At 38.3% G+C, this 26365-nt stretch overlaps 1 protein-coding gene across 1 annotated transcript; it reads right to left on the bottom strand.

The window, feature by feature from the left end:
- Positions 1–11517: 11517 nt before the first annotated feature.
- Positions 11518–24169, bottom strand: tsr1 (TSR1 ribosome maturation factor). Its single transcript, XM_081370182.1, has 15 exons — positions 23992–24169; positions 23372–23475; positions 23055–23283; positions 21799–21933; positions 21243–21691; positions 20466–20616; positions 19884–20053; positions 15844–16067; positions 14914–15073; positions 14673–14783; positions 14390–14522; positions 13478–13594; positions 13241–13381; positions 13076–13150; positions 11518–12137 (listed from the first exon to the last, which is right to left on the bottom strand). The coding sequence occupies exons 1-15, from the start codon at positions 24107–24109 to the stop codon at positions 11959–11961; spliced, it is 2496 nt and encodes an 831-aa protein (XP_081226308.1). The 5' UTR covers positions 24110–24169; the 3' UTR covers positions 11518–11958.
- Positions 24170–26365: the final 2196 nt, after the last annotated feature.

Here is a 26365-nt window from a genome sequence, read left to right as displayed (position 1 = left end):
TCGTGTTAGAATGGATCGGACACTTGAGAATCTGGATGGACTCTGATTGGCGTTCGTCTTCAGAATCACTGCAGGCTGCGCGCGCAGCGACACCTAATGGCTTATATTATTATAAAATACATACGTTCGTCATAAAATGGAAATAATGTGGCATGCATTTCTAAACTAACATGAGCAAATTCGAAATTTTTGTTTGATGAATTAATAGTGGTATAATTCAAAATAAAATATCTACGGTGTCTGTAACGAAGCAGAACTATTGTGAAATGATCGTGTCAAGTCACCTTTATAGCACTGTTTCAGCTTTACAGTGATAAACAGGAAAATAATGATCAAACAGAATTCAGTTCTGCTGTAAAAAAAATAAAAAGTAAATAGTGTCATTATACCAAGTTGTATTAAAATTGCATATGGCAAGTAAAATTGTATTTGCCAATGTTCCTGGATCAACATATTTTGTCGATCCTGGAACAACATGTCGTCCTCCTAACCCTATCCCTACCCCTAAACCTAACCCTACCCATGAGTTATCCCTAAAATCAGAGGGAAATGATAGGTGAATAACACTGATGTAGAAGCACATAACTCTGGTTATAAGCCTAAACTTGACATAAACTGTAATCTTGTCCCTCAAATCTGATTGGTTGATTGGAATGTTGTTCCAGGACCAACAAAAATGTTGATCCAGGAACTTCTTGTCCGTGGTGAAATCAGGTTCACCCTCCAGGTTGATATTGCAAAGTTAGGATTAATTTCCTTTAATTTTCTGATTAGCTTTATAAATGTTTCATTTTGCTATGCAGCGGAATTTAAGTTTTTGTTACAGATTATTGTAAATTTCACCTGTTCTTGTTTTTTGAAGGGACGATTTTGTGGTGTTAAATTCTTTAATGAGAAAGTTCTTAAATAACGTTCTTTATTTCAGGTTTTCAAATTTTTTATTAGTTTTATTTTTATTAAATAGCCTACTGTTGTGGTAGAAAATAGATGCCAGGTGTCTTTAAGGACTTTTTTTCTTTTGAGACTTTGGAGTAATTTATGTTTTATAAAGGCCTTCTTTCATGCATAATCTTGCCGCACACAGTTTTACTAGTCAATAATATTTTCTTGTAAGAAACATGACAACTATAAACACCTTCAGTCTGACTGCCTAGTGAATTTAAGACAGAGATTCCCATGGTGTCATGTTTTGTCATTATTTTTGCTATCGCTTTGTGGCGTCTCTCGTTTGTTGTTGATCGCTGAGATGAAAGTGTTTTTTCGTCGGGCACTCAGCTGGCAGAAGCCTTTTCGAGTCGCAACCTGCCCCCCCAGGACCTTGAATTACTCTAACAGCTGACTGACATCTGTTTCCTCGTCTCTCTCCTGAAATTACTGCAGTTCTAGATGCTGCTTTTTAATTAGAATTGTCAAACTCATAGCAGTCTGGCTTTACTGAGGTGAATGTATTGTCTTTAACTTCCAGTTTCTCTTGATGAACTTATGATAACCTCAAAAAACAGAGATAGGCAGAGCTAGACAAAGGACAGATCATGGTCCAAACAGCACCTGGATGTTTTTCAGTTCACTTTTAATGTCACGGTGTGGTATAAAATTCACTGCCCATATGTCGGAGAGAAACAATGGGAATCAGTTGCTCGAAATAGCCAAGTTGTTAAATATAATTGCCGAATTTGACCCCTGTGACTCACTGACCTTGACTCGTGTGACACCAAAGTCATTTGGCTCTGTTATGTTTATTGTTTGTTTACTGGCTCGTTATATTTGCCAAAGTCAGCTCTTTTGCTTTCTTGAGGACATATTGGGCCTCATTCATGCAACATGAGCAGAACGAATTTCTAACCATTCTTACATAAATAGTCACATTCAATTAACATAAAAAATGTACACACAAATTTGTTCTGCTTGTGTTTCATGAATGAGGCAGTACGCACACAAGCAAAATTTAAATTTTGTTGATTTGGATATACGTTCAAGTGAGGGACTTGGAAACATTTCAGTCATCACACAGCCAGTCTCTCTGATCGACAGAGAGGAAGTGAACTGCAAGGCTTTATCTCAGCAATCACAGTTAGCTCCCCGCAGCCAGCTAGCTAGTGAATACGCACTTTAACATCTATTAGAAACTGATCTGAATTCCTAATGAGTCAACAACAGGACAATGCCTCCTACTCAGTGGTGTTAACAGTGATTAAGTGAATGAAAGCTGTGTTAAAACGTTAACCAGGCCTGCCACTGGATCACAGAGCACACTTGCACAACCACTGACACTTAACAATCAGCCGTCACCTACTAAACAACACACCTAGTATTGTTTATTTGAATGTGCATGTGTCAGAAACATTTGTATGCGTGAAAAAGTGTGACAGGATTGTGTGTGTGTAAGAGATGGAGAGAGTGCAAGAGAGCTGAACAAATTTTGTTTTAACAAGTGGGATGTTTATGTGCTGCATGTTAAACTTTATTGGCCGTGTGCATGAGTGATATTGGTCTGTAAGTGGGTCTGTGAGACTGCACTTTTCTGTCAAAGTTGAGAATAATCTGAGGAATGCCTGACTTGGGACCAACGCATCAAGTTTAAGTATGCATAGGGAATGACTAATAGCATTCCACTCAATTTACTATAACATTGTTGTTTCCCAGCATAAGGCCTAGAGTTAAAGCGAGGGCGAATTACGGTCCTGCAAATCCCAGGTGCACCAGTGTCGCTGGAGGCCCCCTGTTGTTGCAATTATGAGAAAAATCCTTATATAAATAAATAAATTATAATCATTTAATAATAATAAATAATTTAAATAAATCAATAGAAAATTATAACCCATAATCTAGAATTATAATAATTGAAAAATGTAAATAATAATAACATAGATAAGAATAACAATAATATAAATAAAAATAAATCAATAAATGAATAGCCTAATTAGCCCTAACAATAATAGAGATTTATAACAATGTATTAATAAATATAAAAAAATATTATTATAAATTATAAATATATAAATATAAACTAATGAATTAATAAATAAATGTAAATAATAATTGATCATAAAAAATAACAACTGAAAAATACATAAATACCAGTAATAATAAAGCATAAATAAACAATAGCCCACAGTTAACAAAAAAAATAAACATATCAATTTCAATTCATTAATAAATAATAAAACACAATTAAATCGATAAATAAATAAATAAATCATTTTGTAAGAGTAATTTTTCTCATAATGGCAAAATAAAAGGTAGCAAATTCTTTATTTGTATAACACAGTGCAAAATGGACATTATATACGATATCAAAGCTGCAATAATGTGTTCAATTTTACATTTGTTGTGGCATTTTTCTATAGGTTTCTCTCAGTTTGAGACCCCTGATCGTCAGACGCCCCGTGGCACTGGGCTATATCACCGCTCTATGCGTCCTTGTGTCAGAATAATGCACCATGGGAACAGCTATTTAGCGGTTGAGCTGTTTGTTGCCTTGCGCCCTTGGCCAGACACCCAACCAGAGTGTTCTCTCTATGGCAGCGTGATGAGCACTGTTTCTATCTTTGTGGGTACAACCACTCAATTTACCACATGCAAGATCACCGGGCCCTTATGCCAGACACACCCCTGAGAACCAACATCTCACCAGAAATTGAGCGGTAGGCCCAACATTTACGCACACCCTCTCCTAATTCACTCTAATGAGATGCTGCGAGACAGCTTTAGTAGATAGGCACGCAAAGACAGGTCATTTGCATCCTCTGCCTTTTGTGCGCGTCCTGGCCGACACGCGGAAGCGTCCTCCGCTGGCAGTGTTGCCGTTTTCTTGAGATGAAAGCTAAATGAGAAGCTGTCATGATTGATTGGGAGAATGTAAGTGTGGGTTTGAACTGGGCATGTTGTGATTCAAACACTTGCGTTGGAGGGAAAGGCATGTGCACCACTTGCGCAAAACAACCACTCTTTTTAGAGCCTGTGATGGTGCGACTTCCTCAAAATACCTTCGCAGAGCGTGTCTATTGTTACCAGATGTCATTCTAACTTTCCAGCACACACTAATGTAGGCCTACAGCATTTGGGAGTAAAGGCCCGTTCACACCAAGAACCATAACTATACAACAATAACTATAAGGATAAATGGTGAATGTGAATTCATGTTCCTAGAACAACATTCCAATCAACCAATCAGATTTGAGGGACAAGTTTAGGGTTTATGTCAAGTTTATGCTTAGGTTCCTACACCTTAATGTTATTCATCTATCATTTCCCTCTGATTTTGGGGAGAAGTTATGGGTAGGGTTAGGTTTAGGGATAGGGATAGGTTTTTTCAAAAGATGTTGATCCTGGAACATGTCTTACTTGGAAAAATCACAGCGACCAAGGATAAATATAGCGTCCACACCAACACAAAATTACATTCTGTTTACTCTTGTCATCTGCTCTTTAAATGCTTGATCTCGTTAAAGCAAGATGGATTCTGATTGGCTGTCAATGTTTTCATCGTTCATCAGCTGGAAAAAGTTATTCAGTCCCTGCTATGAAACGATGTCGTTCCTCTGTGATGTTATCATTATAATTGTGGTGTGGACTCTGCTATTGTTTTAAATTTAGACCCATTTTTAAACTATATCGTAGTAGTTATAGTCATAGTTCGCGTGACAAACTTTAAAAGCGGCATACGACAAAATTGCAGCGCATGTTTATAATCAGAATGTTATCGTGCGTTATACCATGGTCTGAGTGAATACTCGATTCTGATTGGCTGCAGGGTGTCCATTAAAAAGTGATAGAGGACACCTAAAGGAGTTCTGGTGAAACTGACTGTTTACCGTTCGAAATTAATAAATAAATGCGCTGGCTACATCAGCTGTGAGTAACCATAGCAACAGGCAGTAAACTGAAGGGTTCTACGAGCTGAGCAGACTATAAATATCTCCGGTTGCTAAATAAACCATCAGGCGTAACCAGGGAAACCAAGTCATTGTTTGTAAAAACTTTAGATTTCGATTGTAAAACTAATTAAAATATAAACTAATGTTTTAAAAATGTGTTATTTGGCCCTTCGAGGTGTCCATTGTCAGGTATTAATGGACGACGGCGTGGCGTGAGCCTCCGCCGAAGTCCATTAATACCTGACAATGGACACCTCGTCGGGCATTAACCCTTACTTGATGTGGACGCTAATATAGATATCGCTATAGTTATCGTTATTGGTGTGAATGGGCCTTAAGGATGTCTAACTGGATGCATTAAAGCAACCATTGTATATCCATTTGGCTTTCGTGTCAGAAATAGTTCAAGTGCACAAAGTACGTCAGAAACAGAACAGTTTCGTGTCTGGGACTTGTCGCATCTAGTGTAGACAGCATCACCTTTTATAAAAGGTTCCATTGGCTTTTGTCTCGTCACATCACATCGCTCGCATCAGTTGTAGACACAGTGGAACCCCACTCAGTGAGTCAGTGAGACCAGGGTCACTGTGCCACCCTGGCCCGAGGGCTGCAAGCAACATGTTGGCACCAGTGGTCACTGGTCGTCTTGGTGTTTGAGCAAATGATCCATCTGTGGAGCACATGGCTGTCCGCTCAGTGGTCTCTGCTCATTAGCCCCTCAGAGCCACTCCAGACACACACACACTCACACAGGGGAAGAGCGGCCTTTTGTTTTCTGTGGCCTACGCACTCTCTACGCCGAACCTCCTCCTTTTCTCTCCTCTCTTCCAACTAAATCTCTTTTCCGGCTTGATTCTCACTGAAAACCATATGGCATGTGACATCATGGGGGCAGGAAGCCGAGCTAAAGGGAAGGATAGAGCAGAGGAGAGAGCTCGGACTGGTGATGTCAGCAGACAGGCATGCAGGGAGGCCCAGTGGGGGTGGGGGGAGCAGGTTGGAAGTGATTTTTTATTTTTTATATATATTTCACTCCCACCTGGATAATCAGGGGGAAAATGGACGCGGGTTGGGGGGAAGATCTTGTGGACTTTGTGTGAACCGTTTTCCTTTAGGGACCTGTCCCCGTGCTGTAATAGAGAATGTCTGCCCTCATTTACCAGTCACATTTTAACATTGTCCAATCTAATATGCACAAAATGCACTCTGAGGTACAATCAGTCTAGGACAGCTATAACAACTAGGGCACCTATCATGTCCAATCAAAAAGGCATTATAAAGGAAATCCGTTCCTAATGCACTCTTAGTTGGGGTGAATCTGCCTCCAGCATTTTTCCTGCTGGATAGACCCATAGGGTACAAGGTAGTTTCAACATGTAAACTACTAATCAAAAGTTTGGACACACCTGCAGATTCTTTATTATGACTATAGCTGCTATTCCACATCTTAGAATAACAATACAGTCACCAAACCGAATAATTAATAATGATAATAAACAAATCAAAACTCTTATATTTTAGCTTCTTCAAAGTAGCTACTCTTCCTAAAATAGATACATTTATATGTATAAAGATCCATTTTACAATGAAAAACGAAAAAAATGAAAAAAATACATATACATATTATTTAACACTTTTATCCAACACTAACACTATTTATCTTATGCATGAATTGTACTTTTTTTGTTTTTAATTTATGAGTTAGTGCAGAAAAAGCAGCCTTTTTGCACTGAAAAGTGCTCAGCATACATGGAAACTGATGTTTTAAACGCAATGCACCTCATGATTTTAAGTTAAGAGAATGAATGGAATGTGCAGTCAGTCTTAATAATGAAAATACATTTTTACACTTTTTTTTTTTATCATTTTTTCGTGGTCCCCAGACTCCGAACATTCCATTCATTCTTTTCACTAACTTGATGAGGTGCATCGCGTTTTAAACAGTAGCTTCCGTATATGCTGAGCACTGGTTGGCTGCTTTTTCCCACACTATCCATTCCAACTCAAATATTTTTTAAAGATTTTGTTAAGAAAAGAAATTTGTGCACAAGCATAATTAACTCTTTTTTTATATATATTTTTTACAAAAAAATAAGCATAAGCCTTTAGAGGAAAAGTTTCATGAGGAACATAAATCCGGTCAGGTGCGTCCAAACGTTTGACTAGAACTGTATTTAATTTCATTCTGTATAGCAGCTTTGATTTGTGTGGTACAGTAATGCACCGAGACCTTGGGCAGCGGTTCAGGCCTGGTATCTGGGATATGCATTAACCATGAGCGTAATGCACTGTGGCCAACTCTTTTCACTGAGTTGCCTTAATGAGACAAAAGTGCACATTCTACAGCTGTTTGCATTGAACCATGAGATTTTCCATGTTTATATGCAATGATAGACAGAATCTTGGATCTCCTCTCTTCCTCCTCAACGGACCCCAGGTCCATTTCCGCTAGCCTATTGCCTCGCACTCCCTCATGCCTTACCTAAACGCATCCAACTTCTCCTCGTCTATCTCATCTCCGTCTCTCTCGCCGAAGAGTCACGATCTGCGCACCAGGCTTTTTGTCTGTCAGACTCCCTCCCCTGTTCGCTCGCTGGGTGAACTCCACTGCTTTGTTGGGAGGTCCTGGTCTCCATACCACCCCCGTTCCAGCCAGTTCTCTATCAGCACAAACACACACACTACCCCTCTCCTCTGATTAATGGCAGAGCTGGGGCGTGTGCCAGGCCAGCTCCTCGCAAACTCAAGTGAAGTGAGAGAGAGAGAGAGAGAGAGAGGACAGGAGAGAGGAAGGCGAGGCAGGGCTGCCGCAGCTGTGGTTTTGGAGCCTGTCTCTCAGCCCCTGCTCTGCCCCCTCTCTCCATCTCCTCACTGGCTCCTTCGGGGACACACGCCTTGGCCAGGCCCCAGGAACCAGGGAGTCAGGGCCAGGGTAAGGGGAGAGGAAGGGGGAACAAGACAGCGAGAGAGACAGAAAGAGATAAAGGGAGAGTGAGTGTACAGAAAATGACAGGATGTTTGATTTTACTGAGGAATTTTGAGAGGTTATGGTTGAGACAACTAGATGTGGCAAGAAAAGGGTGCCTAAGAAATAACAGAAGTGTATGAAGTGTAATAGTAGCGCTTTTCCTCCTCCGGCGACAGTAAAAACATTTGTAATGCTACAAAAGTTTTCTATTTCAAATAAAGTGTGGTTCTTTTGAACTTTCTATTCATCAAAGAATCCTGAAACAATGTAAAAGGGTAAAAAGCAGCACTGTTTTTAACATTGATAATAATAAGAAATGTTTCTTGAGCAGCAAATCAGCATATTAGAGTGATTTCTGAAGGATCATGTGACACTGAGGTCTGGGGTAATGGCTGTTAAAAAATCAGCTTTGACATCACAGGAATAAGTCGCTATATTCGAAAATGTTGGAATTATGCCACATCCCCTCCTTCCTCAACGATTGGAAACATGGCGTATTATCGTGATATCTTGTTCTAGCTAATTAAAAGAGCTAAGCTTAGTGGCATTTTTGACATAATATGTCATTTCAAAAGACTAGACTAAGCTAAACTGTTAGCATGCTAACCAAGGCTAACTAAAAACAGAAAGTGAAATGTTTAAATTGAACTTTTGTTGGGATATTTAAAAGACATTAAGTAACATATTTTTCATGATTAAGAATAAACAGACCGTAAAGCTATTTTATAACACTTCTAATCATGCGCTACCCTATCTAGGCCAATAAATTGATGTTTCAGCAAAGGGAATGCTTTCATAACATCAGATTGTATTAATGCTAGACCTGCATATTTATAGAATTTATAGCAGGCCTACTATAATTTAGTGCTCAAGAACCAAGTTGTTTGAATGCAGCATCAGGATGCAACTTATTTTTTTCTAATACTGTTTGGCTAGTGACACAGAAATGACATGTATTATACATGTGAGTGGATAGATCATGATTTCATGGTTTTCTTTCTTCTGCTAGCTAGCAGATGAGTTGCATCTTATGCTGTTGCTCTATTATTGAAGGGTTCTGCGGCGTATTGCTGTCCCAAGCTTGCGGCCCTCTGTGTGTGCGTCCTCTCTTGCGGTGTTTTATGGGCTGTGTGCTGCGGTGCTCTGACCTCGCTCTCACCCTGGTGCCACCCAGCCAGTGCAGGACTCAGGCACCATTGGCCCCTGCCAAAATCCCACAGCGCCACATCTGCTATCCATAAACGCCAGCCACTCTTGCTCTCCATCTCCTTCTCACACCCCTCCATCCCCTTCCCCCTCCTCCTCCTCCTCCTCTCCCTCTCCCTCCTCTCAAACATATTTGCTTATTCTTGTTTTCCCAACTGAGCGGCACTTAAATTATACTCCTGCACAATCTCTGTTTTACATTCAATTTAAACACTCAGTGGTTCTCTTCTTATCTCTTCCTCCCCTGCAATCCATCTCTCTCTCTCCTTTTTTTTACTCCATCTCCTCTTCCACTGGAAAAATCTTTCACCCGTTATGTCTTTAGTGGGATCCAGCTGTGTGTGGTGGCAGTGAACTGGGAACCACAGGACATTCCTGGTCCAAGAGGCCCCAAGCCACCAGCATTAACTCCTTCTGACTGTGGTCGAAACCAATCACATGCTCATATGAGCGCTGTCCAATATACCTCCATGTAGTTTGTCCCTCACTGTCCCAAACATTTTGCTTTCGATCAGCCAAAACACAATTCAACATTTCCACGTTAATCTCAAGCGGATGCTTCTGGTACGCGGTGGGGCTCAAGTGGAGGAAAAACTCGACAATCACATTCCACGCATGTTTTTAGAGGAATATTCAGGGGTCAATACAAGTGAAGCTCAGTTCTCACAGTTTTTGTGGCATAAAGATGATTACCACATAATTATTTTGACATGTCCCTTGTTTTCTTAAAAAAAAAAAAAAAAAAAATCAAGGCCCTTTCAATGGAAGTGAATGGGGGCCAATTCGTAAAGATTCAAATACTCAGTTTCAAAAGTAAAGCCACAAAATATAAGCATTATGATTTTAGTGTAAAAAAATAATTTCTGCATAAACTTAACTTCAATTTTACAACTTTGTTGGCATGACAAAAACCCTAAAACGATCTTAAAAATAACGAGAACAATTTTACAGCTCACGTTTTAACAGAAGAATTATTAATATAAGTGCTTTTATGAAATTTCAAGCATCACATTTCTGCGTTTAAGGTTACATTGAGGCAATTTTTGGCAGATTTAAATGCAGAAACTGATTTTTATGGTCGTTTTAAGGTTTTCCTTGTGTAGGGGTAAAATAAGAGAAAAAAAAAAACAGAAAAAGATAATTTTCACACACAAAATCATGTTATCACATGTTTTGTGGCTATATAGGCTACTGAAACACTAAGTAGGCTATATTAATGTTTACAGATTGGCCTCATTGACTTCCAATGAAAGTGCCTTACTGTAACAGATTTTAGATTTTTTTTTCTTTTTGTGCAAGAAAACAAGGGGTGAAACAAAGTAAATTTTTACTGCTAATCAACATTACGCCACAAATGCTGTCGATTGAGCTTAACTTGTGTTGAACCCGGAATATTTCTTTAAGGACAATCTCCAATGTGGGAGGATTAGATTTCCTCTCTAGATCATGAACATTTGGCCAGGCATACCACACCCCATTCAGCTTTAAACAAGATGTGTTTAACACATCCCCGCTCAATGCCCCCGGTGCACTATGGCTTAAAAAATGAACGAGAAAATAGATGGAGTGCCTCAACTTAAACCGTCCAGAGCTTCGAGTGCACCCCTAGGCAATAAAGTATTACCCTAGTGCGATTGTTTTATCATTATTTGACTTTTTCCACCATAATCAAATTCACAGCACAGGATAAAAATGTACATATTGAACTTTTGATACCCCGTTTCTTGGATCACATTGTGTTTTTTGAGCCCAAAGCTTTACCTTCTCTTTTCCCAGACATATTGGCATGCGTCTGTGGTGTGGTCCCAACAGAACCTGGGGATGAATCATGTAGCTGCAAGCATGCAAGAGCACTGTTTTATGATAAATATTACAATTCATAAATCATTGTTTCTCCGAAGAGCAAAAGAGCGAGGGGAGGGGGTAGAGAGAGAGAGAGAGAGGGATGGAGAGAAAGAAAGAGAACTGTAAAACATTTGGGGATCCGGCGAGAAAACAACGGAGGGTCACGCTCCCTGTGTGAGAGAGTGTAGATGGTGGTGAAAGGGGGCTTCAGGTCAGGGAACCACCAGGGAGAGGGAGTGGTGGAAGAGTCTGTAGGAATGAAGGAGAATAACATTGCAGACGGCGCACATACACACTCCATCTGCGCCATAAAGGCCCATTGAACCTCACTGTCATCTGCATATGGCAGCATCGCAGCATAAATTATAGTCGCTATGCATTCGTTCACCAGCGATAATCATCCCTCACCGTTGCCAGCGATTCTGAACGATGGCAGCCAGAGGACAGTAAGGGCTGCAGTTGTTGTTGAGGACATACTTGAGGGAGATAATATTCCAGCGTGAGGTTTGGTTTGAGCTAAATGATGAGAAATAAAAGATTGCAATGACAGTATTTACAATGAGTTTAGATGCGGGTTTGCGCCACTGCCTCCCTCATAAAAACACAAGACACTCTCACTTTGGGTTTTGACAGGAATTTAGTTCAGTTCACACTTTTTTTTTTCCTATGCTCCTCCACAACACTGCGTTTTGCTGGTTAACAAACATTTTTTGTGTTTGAGAAATTATTTCATGGGTTAATTTGTCAACCTGAGGCTGTAAATAACAAACGCCATTATGTCTGTACTGACATTGGTTAAAAACATCCCAGACTCAAAAAGGAATGTCAAACTCTTACTCACCATTTTCACTTTAATACATGTTTGCCATCTAGTGGTCACTGAGGGACGTGATCAAATGAAACTATGGGAAATGCTTGAAGAACACTCAAACAAGCACAGAAATTATATATAGTCATTTAATTGTCAATTAAAGTACAGAGAATCAATATCCGAGTAGCTGTGACACAAGCAGTCAGTGTCATGTTATGCTTCCATTGCTTTCAGTTCATAACTTCCTGCCTCTAGTCCATGTCAATGTCACTGAACGCCGGTGGCTCCTCTCTCTTGACCCAGGGCAGAGGGGCGGGGACATAGGGGTCGTAGGTCCAGCGAGGATACACCCTCTTATACAGATTCATCAGCACTGTGTCCTGCGAGGGCATCTGACTGTCAAATACACACTTCATGTGGCCGTGAGTACCTGCAAAAGCACAAATAGAAGTGTCACAAAATACTCAAGAGTACCAAACACCCTTTTTTTAAGAATGTACTTTTTCCCTCTTTTTCTCCCCAATTAAAATCTAGCAGCTAATACTTAATGCAGTTTTGTTACAATCATTCCTATGTATATTTTCAGCCCAGTAAAGTATTAATCTATAAATATTACTTCCACCAATATTATTTATGAAAAAAAAACTCATTACTTTTGTGTATATATTCAGAACTGAGACTTTTTTAAATCAGTTTTATTACTGGTTTTGATGAATATAACTAAAGAATCATAAGCATTATGAGTATTTATTATTATTAATACACAAAATATTTTATAATAGTTATGATTATTAGTGTTGTTTTTATTATCATTATTAAGTTTAATTAAATGCTTAATATTAAAATATTCATTAATTATGAAATAATTTTATTTAATAAAAAATACTATCACTAATGATGATAATATTGTTTATTATTGTAAGCTTATTATTTTATTGATAAAATCAATTAGAATTGGTCTTATTAATAATAATAATAGTAAAATTATCATCATGAAAAAATATTTTGTGATCTAATTGGTCGAAAATTTATATTTTGAGCCATGTTTGTATTGTCAAGTTTAAAATGCTAGTAAATTCTTTAGTCAATATTAAATTCATTATCCCCTGGTTTCACAGACAAGGCTTAAGATAATCCCAGACTAAAATGCATTTTTGAGCTGTTTTAACTGAAAGCAACTTCAGTGACAAATGTCAGTGTCATTGTTTTTGTCTCAAGATGCACACCAGTAATGTTTTTTTTCCTAAGGCATATTTTAAAAAAGCTATTTAAATGTCTAATTGAACTAAGGCCTAGTCCTGGCTTAATCTAAACCCTGTCTGTGAAACCAGTCCTAAACGTTTCACTCCACAGATTTTTTTTTCATACCTAAAGCTTCCTTGATGTGTCCTCTTCGTCCCCATTTTGTACGTAGTTCTACTGGCTTAAACCACAGAATATCATCTGCAAAAAAAGAAATGCTTTAATGTTGGACTCCACCATACACACATCTGAAAATAAACAGAGGAAATGACTAACGCCTTCCGTTCTCACCTCTGTTGAAGAACATGTAACGGACCACAGCAGAGCGCCGGTTGATTTTGAAAGGGTGTCCACTCAGCACGATTCTCTTTAAAACCACACGTCGAGGATCGCAGCTCAAAAGAGTACCTGTGGCCACCAGGTCCTGCATACCTGTGGTAAAGGCAAAAAAAAAAAAGCTGAACCACATGCTGTACTGGTGAAGGCAGTTCTCTTTTTGAATCAAATGTTGTGTCTGATTCTCCCCACCATTGTCTCTCTGTTTGAAGACCAGGACACCAGCTGTGGGGAAGGTAATGGGGGCATAGACAGACATCACTGTAGGAGCATCAGGACGCAGGAACCGCTCCAACTTGTGTTTATCAGCTGAGGACACAGAGAAATGGATTTAACCCTGTCAGATTCATCATGTGGACAGACAAAAAGGCTTCGTTTGAAGGGATCGTTGACCCAAATGACCCGTCATTTTTGTTCAGATACAAATCAACCATAGTGCTAGACTTGGCAGTCCTGTAAAGCAGGGGTTTTCAAACTGGGGTGCGGCGACCCAGAGACTGATCAAGTTCAGAGAAAGTCTAAAAAATAAAAATGCAAATACATTAATAAAACCAAATTATTATAATATTTATAAACAAAAAATAAAAAGATATCATTAAATAAATAAAAATTACATTGCTGTTTTATTCAGTTTTTCAAAGATCAGTCCTTGTTCATGAGATTAATGACAGTAACTGTTTTGGTCACACTTAAAATTAGGCTCCAATTATTACTATTAAATAACTATCAACTATTCCTTCGGCTACGATTAAGTATTATAGAATATGGTCATGCAGAATAAGGCATTAATATGTGCTTTATAAGTACTAATAAACAGGCAATATCACAGTAATACGCATGCTAATAAGAACTAGTTAATGAGAATTGGACCCTAAACTAAGGTGTTACCACTCTTTTATATTTTATCTTCATAACACTAATAAACACAGTACACTAATGGTGGGTAGAAAAAAAGAATACAGCTATGTAAATATTTTCCATATAATATTGTACACATTTTCAACATTTGTGTGTGTATTTTTATTTTATTAGTTAGGAAAGGGGTCCCTTCGCAAAGGGAACATCCTATAAAAAGTCCTCTGAAAAACATGATGCTGTTATTACCAGAAGTGTGCTGTGAAAAGATGGCTGAAGCTCTGAAGCGCCTGAAACCGCACTGAAACACCAGCTCTTCTTTAGACTTGATGGGTTCTGTGTTGCTCGGGTGCTGCCGCACCAACATTTGCATCACTGACATCTGCAAAGAGATGGCCACTTCAATACTGGCTATAATTACTTGTGAAAGCACATTTAAACTGAGCAGTAGCATTGTATTTCAAAACTGAAACATCTCACCCTTTGGGAATTTTGTGTTAATCACTTAAAATGTTTGTGAAACTGTAAGTACCTTCTGTTCATGTGGTAGCAGGGACACCATCACTAATGGTTTTCCGGACAGAAAGCTCTCCATTACTGAGGGAGGAACGTCCACAATATGAAGAGTCACATACCAGCCTACCTGCAGGAATAAAAGACGGACATTTCCAAACAAATTCCTTGGGTAAACCGTGAAACACCAACGTTTTTGGAACAAAACCAAGGTTTATTTGTGAGAACTCTCTAGCCCACACCCAGTCCCCCATACAAACCATCGCTCCTTCCTCCTCTCTAGCAGCATCTGCTAATATTCGGCGACGCATGCGCTCAAAATTCTGGAATTGGTAGATGCGCGAGTAGTTGGGGGGCAAGTTCTCCAGGGGGTCCCATGGGGAGGAACGGAAACTCTTCAGACCTCTGTACCTCTGGAACCTGAACATGCAGAACAGACCAGTAAGCTGGGTAGAAACCTTGTGTACATTACTGTTCAAAAAAGTATTTTTTTCTTTTAAATAGCAATGTAAAGCTATATTTAAAAGACCTTTATGGTGCTCTGTCTTTTTTTGGAGTTTGACAGTCAACTACTGGTAAAACAGCCAATTCATATACATCATACATACATACACACACACATACATAATACGCATACATATACACATACATAAATACAATTCAATATATCGGTACCATATCGGTTATCAGCCTATATTAGAGTTGAATCATGATGAACCATGTTTATTTTAACTGTTTGCAACATTTATATTACCTTAACACTTACTATAACACTTAACACTGTTAAATGTAATCCCACTGAATACCCATATTTCCATACTATAATATTATTATAATTTTGTGATGCCTAAATTCAATTGTAGCATTCAAAAGGATGGATTTTAGTATTTAGTGTTTTATTTTTACATTTACTGAATTTTAATAATGGCCATTACATAAAAATAATTATCGGTTTATCTGTAACAGCCAATTTTAATATATGCTCATCCCTAATGCCAATTATGAACCGTCACTGCATGGAAAATAGCTTATTTTAGTAATTTTTGTGTTTCATGGGGCGACAAAAAAAAACATAAGTTGGAACAACATGATGGCAAGTAAAATTAGATACAAATTTAAATTTTTAGGTGAACTATGCCTTTAAAATCCAACATTGACAGATACATTGTTGGAACTGTTGTGGTTCTTACCGTGTCTTGGCTGGGACGTCTAGGGGAGTGTCGACTTCATCGGGGAACATCTCATTGGCACGCGCCTCTCTGTACCTCCTCAGTCCCTCTCCCTCTTCAGCCTCGTCAATTTCTTTGTCATACTTCTGATCGCCTCCGGTGTGTCCGCAGGAACTGATCTCCTCCTCTTCTTCTTCTTCCACGTCGTCATCATCTCCTTCAGATGCGCATTCAGATCCAGCATCCTTAGAGAGGAAGAGAAGCATGTAAAATGTAAAAACATTTCTCTAGACATACATCCACATAGAGTCTAGCAAACCCAAACAAAACAGGCCATTTCTTTGAAGTCCACTAAACAGACAGCATAGTGGCTGAGATAGGGAAAAAGACAAGACATACCGCTGGGGTGCATTCACCCCCCTGTGGGGTCAACCTGTAGAACAATCGCAGGTGCAGTAATAAAAATAATCTCCGTAATCATCTGTAGTACCACTTCCCTATTGTTAACATCTCGCATTGAAAAGTCTCCTTTGGTGCGCCCCAAGACATCAAACACATGCTAATTATGATTAAAGAAAATAAATGGACCAGAGCTTCCATACGTGTCAAGCTTCCCCTTGTTCTTTCAAGCCCAGCTGGTATAAATAAATGGCCGCCTCCCCCACAAGTCTCGACAGGAAGTTCTGTCTAAAGAGCAGGAAGACAGAAGGCTTCTCTCGGGACACCCTCTCCAAACACTATTGTTGCGTCGAGATGCCTGGCACTAAGGCCAAGCAGCAGACGTTGAGAAAACAAACAGTGCCTCTCCGCCACACAGCGCATAGTCACGTATGCAGTGTTCCACCCGCGCCGTGCCCACCCTTCATCTCATCCTTCTGAATTTATTTAGACCTTCAATCATTATCGGGCAGTCAGATGTACTTGGGTTTAACACGCTTTTGCCAAGTTCTGATGCCACCTCGCACGGTTGCCATAACAGATATACGAAAACAAACCATGTTTGCTTCCTAGGGTTTGAGGTGCAATTGACCCTTCGCAGGGAGTTTGATTGCGATCAGACCAATCATAATCCGCCATCCGGGCAAATCTGCCATTTTTGTCCTACTAACTCTCCTGACTGCTTTGTTGATTAACGTTGGAGGATTTGAACATGAAAAACGGAGTGTACTGACGTCTTTCCGCGGTTAAAAAAACATCCCTTCTTATGTTCATTCATGTTTATTTGATGCTATAAATTAACTAGAAGGAAGAGATGATCGGTTCACGAGCAGCTTTAACTGAGGCTCTACAGCGATCTGGCAGACACATTAAAGAGCCACAAAACGGTATTTATTGTTTAAAATCCTTTGTAAAAAAAAAAAAAGACCAAATTTGAAAGTTGAGTCTTTGTTTCATATCAAAAGTAAGTTGGTCTGTCAGCGTGTTGTCTGTGAACACACTGAATAGGATATGTTTAGTTGGTGAATAGCATAGGCTACTATTACACAGTAGCGATAACGTTAAGTGCACCAGAATAAAATATAATATTCAGAAATAAACAGTGTAGCTGACTTACAGATTCAGTTAACATCCACAAATGAATAAGCGCGACAATTCAGGGAGCAGGCTACACAGTGAACTCAGAGAAAACAGTTTGTGAATAGGCTACTACAAATGATGGCCGTGATTAAAATATAATATTCAGAAGTAAACAGTGTAGCTGACTGAAGTGGGTCGCACACCGGACGCGCAGCTCAGCGCCGCGCCGCGTCTAGGACAACTCTCACCTGAAAATCCGTTAGCATCAGCAATTTTCTGATTTCTGTAAATAAATATAAAACTAAATGTATATTGCAGCACGGGGTGAAGTCCGTATATACATTAACTACGATTTGAGACACATAAATGTAAATTTAATATAAAACTATGTAAATGGCGCTCTGTGGCGCGGCAGGATTTTGAACACGGTCCTGAGCCGTTGCTGGGCGCCGTGGACAGACGCCGAAAGGCGCCGCCGGTGTGTGTACTCTCAGAGAATAAAGTGTTCGAGTTTAAAAGACGTGGCGCGGCGCTGAGCTGCGCGTCCGGTGTGCGACCCCCTTTAATGTTTAGCTGACAGAGTGTTTAGGTCAGAATGTTTATTTTTAAACCACAACCTCCTAAGTGCTTCTTTTACCGATATATTTAACGATATCTTTTGTATTTCGATTCCAAACTACGTCAAACTTGGCACTGCACTTACTCGTGCCCGTAGCAAGACACCTGTCGAGTTTGAAATCCATCGTAACTGACGGTTCGAAATAGGGCTGGGTATTGGCAAGGGCCTCACGATACGATACATATCACAATACATGGGTCACGATACGATATATCACGATACGATACAATACAATACATATTGCGATATATTGCAATATTTTTTTTTTTAAATCAAAAATGTAATAAAAAATAAAGAAATAGAGCTGAATATACAACTTTTTATGTACCACCTGGGGTATTCTGGTATGTGTATCACATTATATTGATAACTCAGCATCCAAAAACTTAAATTCCAATTTATTCGCAAAGGTATTTGCATTGTGTCGAGTGTGTCTGCGTGCGCGAGCGACAGTGCGCGAGAGTCGGAGTGTGTCTGCGCGCGAGAGAGACCGAGTGTGCCCCAGCATTAGTAGCCTAATTGGTACATAATGTTATATACTATAAGAGGCATGGAAGTTCGATTAATGGACAGCAATAATCAGTTCTACAAACGTCTTGAACTATTGTTTATAATAATTTAATTGTTGTTTTTATTTATATTGTTGTCCATTAATCGAACGTCCATATAATGTCCATATATATCGAATGCCTCTTATATAATATTTATATATTATTACTACATACATTCAATCTTATTTAATCCTCCATATGGAAGTTTATGTGCTCGAATTATTTATATTTATTAAACAATAGTTCAAAACAAGACGTTTGCACTGATTATTGTTGTCCATTGATTGAACCTCCTTGCGTCTTATATAGTAATTATATTACTATGTGTATACCAGTCCAATACTAATGCTCGGACTCGGTCTCTCTCGCACGCAGACACCCTCGGTCTCTCTCGAGTTCTGTTGCTCGCTCGCGCAGTTCGCTTCGCTTTTGTCCAGTCCGGCGCCTCATACAACTGGACAGTTGAGTGACAGTTGACAACTGTCGTGAGTCAGCGACAACTACAGCAGCGGTGGAGGAGGTCGTTTGACGCACACAGGGATTTTTTTTTTTTTTATATCGATACTAGAGGTTGAAATATCGATACACTATCGTGAAAAAAAATATCGCGATAGTTAGCTGTATCGATATTTTTGCACAGCCCTAGTTCGAAAGATATGCGAATAACAGACACACAGACAGACAGACAGACAGGTGTTTCTGTAATTAATAGATAGATTATATTACGATTACAATAATACTACTGTAAAATAAAGAAACTGATAATAATAATAATAAATAATATTATTAAAAATAAAAATAATAATACTTTTGTTTTACAGAACAACAATAACATTTAAATATTAATATTCAAGATCGTGTCAATTTCTTTGCTTTTAAACGTTAAACAAAAGAGCTTTTATTTTGGCTGCAAGTAGACCTTAAAACTTCTCTTTTGCATACATTTTGCAGATTTATTTATATTCTTATTACGGGAGGCACACGTTGCATTTTCAAATGTACTCTACCCAAACACACAATGCTTGCAGAGATGGAGCTGCACTGATTGTGAACGGAGCCAATACAAGACACTGAAAACATGTATGGAAAAAATGTATATTTGACATGTACATTAGGTTCTCCGTGTGATTAATGCAATTCACCTTTGTCATACATCTCATGGCGAAAAAAAAAAAAGGAAATCTGTAAAATCCCTCATCTATATTCATGCTTGTTCACAGTACCCGTGATATTTATTTTGGTGGACTATCTTTAATAGCTTCCTATTTGTAGGTATTTGGTTATGGCAGAGGAGGCTGAAGTTTGATTTTCCTCTAAAGGAAATGCTTCATCAAAAACTTGTGACAGCTTGTGTCAAAATAATAAAAACTCACCTGAGATTCATTATCATCATCCATTTCATCATCCATCATCCCATCTTCATCATCACAGCTGTCAACATCATCATCATCCTCTTCCTCCTCAGCATCATCTTTGATCCATATGGCCTGATAGTCAGACGTTCCCTTTGGTACCTTCATCATTCTCCTGTTCTTTATGCCATCTGAACAAAAATAAATACATATCAATCACTATAACATACATACATATATATACACACATACATACATAAACTTTAAAACTCTGATCATTAATGAGATGTATTGCCACAAACAAAAAAAGATCTCATTCTGTTTTGACAATCTTAATTTTCTTGAGCTAAATACAAATATTGTGGAAGAGAAAGAGTTTGTATGGGAGTTGCAACAGTGCATAATGCCTCATATCATTAACAAGATGAAAAGTTATAAATGCAAATCAATCAAGAAAATCATATAGAACAATGAAACCGCTAACTAATATTAACTTCTCTGTCTTGCCAACACTTGACCGCCGCCACATTACATTGTTGCTCATTTGCATAGTCAGTAGACACTGGTGTGAACATGGCTCAAGAGCTCATGGTAATACAGTACCTTCTGCCTCCTCCAGCTCTGCTTCTGTAGGCCACGTCTGCTCCCCATCCATGGGATCCACCTCTGCCTCCGCCTGCAGGCTCTCTCTCTTCTCAGGGTCTGCTTTCATCAACACCCGAACGTCCCCATTCACATCTCCATCCCCACCATCCTACACGACATACAGAGAGACAAAGATATAACAATCTTAATAAATAAACCAATAAACATCACAATAATAAATAAATCAGGTGTGACAACACTCCAGCATCAATTAATTAGTCCATCCAAAATGAAAGTGAAAAGATGATGCCACATAACAGCAAATAAGAACACAATTTGGTTTATTAATCTAAGTTTATTAATTTAAAATGACTACATGATTAAATTGAAAAGTTGTATATTTTAATATTTAATGGACTTCAGCTAATGAACTAACAGTGAAAACACTACAAAGATTAACAAAATACTGTAACAAATGCATTGCTTTGTGTTACTGATAGTCAATGCATTCCAAATGGGACCTTATTGTAAAGTGTAACCATAATTCCTTCAGGGGAACATTATTATTCCATGAATTAACAGGATCATTAATATGTGAGGAGGGGGCTTCTAATATTGTTGTGGACAATAGGGGGTCAAAAAAGTTGAGAACAACTGCTTTTAATGCTTGTTGCTCCTAGTTAGGATTTGGTGTTGAACTTGGAATTAATTGATTAATAACAAATTGCACTATAAATTCTCCATTACAACAAAAAATGCAGTCTTCAAAAGTGAACAGTAACGTAGCCTCCTAACCGTCATCTCTACGTCTCGTCCTGGCTTTGCTGGGCGAGGGGCTGCTGTCACTATGGGTAGAGGGTCTACAGGAGCATCGATCTGGCTGAGCTGGAAGTCTCCATGACCTGTGATATGCACCAGCCTGTTGACTTGTAGAGGACAGCCTCGAACATATCCTGACACGCAGAGGGTTCCTAACCCTGTGGCTGGGCCCCCTGTCCCATTCTGGCTGGAGTTTGGTATATATGTGGCTCTCTGAGCCAGCAGGTATGAGCGGCGAGAGCGGAAACCCAGCCGTCTCTGTTTCTGTGCCGACAGGTGCCTCAGCAATAGCGTGGCATCCTGCTCGCTGTCCGCAGGGAAGAGACGCGATTCTGGGAAACGAGACTCTACCAAACGAGAGAGCGCCCTTCGAGACTCAGTGCGTTTCTTCACCGCTAGATCAGCCACCCCCTGACACACCAGAGCTGGAGGGCAAAGAGGAAGAAGAATTGATTACGATTTGTCAATCGTGACACTCGTATCAAATATTTGTGCAGAGCGACTGGTAAACTGTATAACTGATTGTTCTCACCATGACTTGGTAACCCCTGGGCAAAGAGACTGGACAGGCAGTAGTCTCCATAGCTGTCCCAACCTTCAGTGGACTCTAACACAAACACCAAACTGTCTGCAATCTTCGCCACATCCAGGAGTGAATGCATATCAGCTGAAGTGAGACAAAAGAAGATTTTTTTTCAGCCCCTTTTACAGCCCTTTAAGACAAAAAAGGGCTTAAACCACACTTGAAAGAGTTCAAATTGCCTAAAACATTAGGCCATTACTATCAAACATTAAAAACGACAGTAGGAAAAATAGATATTTATTTTGAAATTTGCTAAAAGATCACATTTAACTATGTTATTACATTTTTTGTTATTAGATTCCCATTAGATGACAACAACGGTAATCTAAAAATATTAGCTTGCACAATTAGGTATCCAATATCGACTGATACTGTTAAGTGTTAAATGTAAATAAATAAAAATATCAGCTGATAACTGATTTAGAGCCAATATATAGTATAATCTTTATATTGTGCATCCGATAAACACAAACATACTTTTCAGGTAAAACATTTTACAAAAACAAGTTAGTGACTTCACACATACACTAAAAATTAACGAGCGGATTAAAAGCAACTGAAAAATGAAAATGAGATTTTAATTAGCATAATTTTTTTTCACTTGGTTCAATGTCTCATCGAATGCCATTAAATTCAAACATTTGAGAGCATGGCTTAAATAGACACTAATGTTCAAAAGTTTGGGGTCAGTAAGATTTTATTCAACTGGGATGCATTACATTGATCAAATGTTATAGTAAAAACATTTATAATGTTACAATATATTTCTATTTCAAATGAATACTGTTCTTTTATACTTGTGAAAGAATCACGCAATGTATCACAAAAATATCAAGCAGCACAACTGTTTAACATTAATCATGTAAAAAATCTTTCTTGAGAAGCAAATCAGCATATTAGAATGATTTCTGACAGATCATGTGACTGAGCAATGATGCTGAAAATTCAACTTTACCATAACAGGAATAAAACTATATTTTAAAATACATTCAAATAGAAAACTGATATTTTAAATATTATATATTAGTGTTCTTACTGAATTTTTTATCAATTAAATGTACAAAAACATTTTTTTTTTACCTTACCAACCCAAAACATTTGAAAGGTAGTGTAAATATTTTTTGTGACCACTGTATACTGTCAGAAGTTAGAAATGAAATTCAATTGTGCTTAACCATCATTTGTTCCTTTGCTAAAAGTGTTACCTGTGTCTGGTGTGTAGAAAGTGAATCTCTGTTTAAAGCGGGGTAGAACGAGACCAAAACTGTTCTTAGCCCCAGTGACTCCTTGATCCTCGTGCACCACGCCATCAAGTCCTTCACCTCTCAATATTTTGGTGACAGCTCCAGGATCCACTCGTGCGTGAAGGGCTATGACTGCCACCAGATGAGGGGGTCCATCCCTGCTGCCCAGCTTCCTTTTCTCTGTCAGCACCTGTCAACATCAACAACCCAAAGGAGTTTAGTTCTTCAACTAATGGCCAATCTGTAAACCAAGCAGAAGTCTAATAATGTCAATTTACCGAGTCTTTTTTGTTGCGACGCAGCTGGTTGGCTTTGTTTCTGCGGTCCATTTTCCTTATCACTCTTCTCTGTTTCTTGGTGAGAGCCATGACAGCAACTCTACCTAATTTGATTGATGTACAGGGTCAAGTTTACAGATCTGAACAGATTCACACATTATAAGTAAGAATAATATCAATGAGAACCAGACTAAGATGGTTTGCAAGTCTCTCAGCCTGGTCAGACTGGTTTTAGAGGGGCTTTGGTGCTTTTGATATGTTCAGGCTGAGACCAGCTTAAACCAGCTAAACTAGCAGACATCTTAGGCTGGCTTAAGTTATTATAAACGTAAAAGTTTAAAATTTCACTTAAAAGGCAATGCAAATAACCTATTAATTGTCATTTAAGTGAAATTACTTAAATATTCTAGTAGAAATTTTCAGATGGCACTTAGAGGCTTTTGCATCTGAACTATATATATATTTGTCTGCTAACTATATTCACACACAGATATATATTTTTTCATTAGTCTCACTGATTACTGCTCGGACCTTTAAACACGTGTTCAGTCAGACAGGCATTGCCCACGTGACGGTTCGCGCATATATATTTGTGAATAAACCCATAAGACATAACTTACCCTTATTCTCCCGCCCGATCTCGCCTTTAGTTCGGTGTTTTCCATGCTTGTGCTGTTTGTTTTTCTGCTTATAAGCTCCAGGTCTGTGAACCTGCTGCTGTTCATCTGCAGCAGCCATTTTCTGTCATGCCGCACATGTAAACTTTATTGACGTCATATCCACGCGCCTGGCTTTCCTTCTGCAGAACCGCATTCGCCACTGAGTAAGAAAGTGCCCGAGTGCCACCTAGTGTTGTTCAGCTGAACTATCGAGCCATGGAGACAAGGACCCGTTTCATGAGATTCACTATACAATTTGGTGAACTGTCAATGGACATTTTTACTCCCAAAAATGTATGTTAAAGGATTTTTAGGGCCAGTAAGATTTTTTTGAACTGTTTTGACAATGTGATACTATTTTTTTCTCTGTTAATGTAGGCTATACTTTACAAAGTAAGTACATTTGTGAAGCACAATTGTTAGTATATGCATCATGGTAGTATTTGTCATACTGAATTTAATTTATGCTTTAATTTTAATTATTGTTTTTGATATTAAATTGAAAAAAAAAAACGTTTCTACGGGATATCTCTAGCTTTTTTGTTTTTTAATAAACAAACATAATTGCACACAGTTATTTACATCATTAAATATATCTGCAAGCTGACTGAGCTTTCACATGCTGGTTCGAATCCAACATCATATCTTGATCCCATGCATTTTTTTCTTCCTCATTCCATTGCCCTATAAATAAAAGGCACAAAATCCTGTATATATATATATATATATATATGAAGAGTTCAGATGCAAAAGCCTCTAAGTGCCATCTGAAATTTTCTTCTAAAATGAGTATTTTTATCAAGCTTGTATATTTAGGTTCAGTAATTTCACTTTAATGACAATTAATAGGTAATTTTCAATGTCATTAAAGTGAAATAACTGAACATAAACATACAAGCTTGATAAAAATGATCATTCTAGAAGAAAATTTCAGATGGCACTTAGAGGCTTTTGCATCTGAACTCTTCATATATATATATATATATATATATATATATATATATATATTTTTTTTTTTTTTTTTTTTTTTTTTTTTTAAAGACTGTGAGCTGGGTTTATAGCGTAGGTGGGTTCATTCTCTGTTTTTCTCAGGAAATCCTGGGTGGTAGAGAGAAAACACATTAATTTCTCATCTATGCTGGACAGAGCTTACATTTTCTTGAGCCATTTAATTTCAACAAGCTTTCTGATACATGTCATTTTTTATGTTATATTGTCATAAAAATGCCATAAAATAAGAAAACAAACCAATGTGTCCTCCATAGTCATAGTCCATTTAAAAAAAATAGATTATAAAGAGGAAATAATAAATCATTCCCAGCACACACACACACACAAAAAGCTATTTTAGATCTTCTCCAAACATTTGATAAACACCAAGAGTTCATTTAGCCAAATGGGATGTCAACTGGGTCATTTAGTCCCTAGAGAATTTCTTTGTTGTTTTGTGTTCAATTATTATAGCACACCAGTGTCTCTCTAACTCATCAACAGGATGAAGCATGGCTCTTTAAATCCCATTCATAAAACAGGCTCCATACATCTCAAACCCCTCTGTTCGCCTGGATACAGTGACAGCATCCTGCGCTCTCATTGGCTGAGAGAGACGGCTGCTCCAGAACCAACCCAGAGCGCTAGTTCTTTGCTCTGTTTACCAATTGGTTGCTTGCAGGCTTGTTGACATCACTGTAATATTTTTGCCCAGGGATCAACTTTAACCTCTTACTGATCCATAAAAGTGATGATTACCAATATTGAACAATACCAAGACAATCTACAGCTCTGTGCATTTTAAGCTTAAACTGTGGTGAAATGTATTATCATCATAGAGTGTAGTTGGGATTACAACAGAGGCAAGCTGTAATCCTTTACATTTGATTTGTATGAGTTGTTCTCTGCTTGTCCTAGTTATCTTCAAATCCATCTGTGTGAATGGTGGTGGGGTTTCAAACTTCAGACACACGAGAAAAAATCATCATCATTTACATTTCTTTGAGAAGACATCATCGTCATCATCATATGCACTAGCATATAATTATAATCTCTAAATTTCCAAAATGTTTCAAAGATACTCCCATATGTTTAACTGATAACTTTATGCAATACACTTTTGTAAATTTGTTAGCCTACTCAAAAAAATCCAACAAATATAATCATAATGCTGAACTTTACTCAGCTGCTTCTTTCACAGGAATCACGTTTCATTACATTTTCCTCTGATTTCATCTGTGTTTACCTCTCCAGAACTGCCATGCTGCAATTAACATCATAATGGATCAGGGTGGGACATCTTAATACTCCTCTATAGGAAAATAAAGAATGTCAGACCATGACA

The sequence above is a fragment of the Scardinius erythrophthalmus genome (genome assembly GCF_964197995.2).
Source record: "Scardinius erythrophthalmus genome assembly, chromosome: 7".
Classification (NCBI taxonomy): domain Eukaryota; kingdom Metazoa; phylum Chordata; class Actinopteri; order Cypriniformes; family Leuciscidae; genus Scardinius; species Scardinius erythrophthalmus.
Note: the sequence above shows the minus strand (reverse complement) of the source record. Positions and strands in the feature narration are given on the sequence as shown.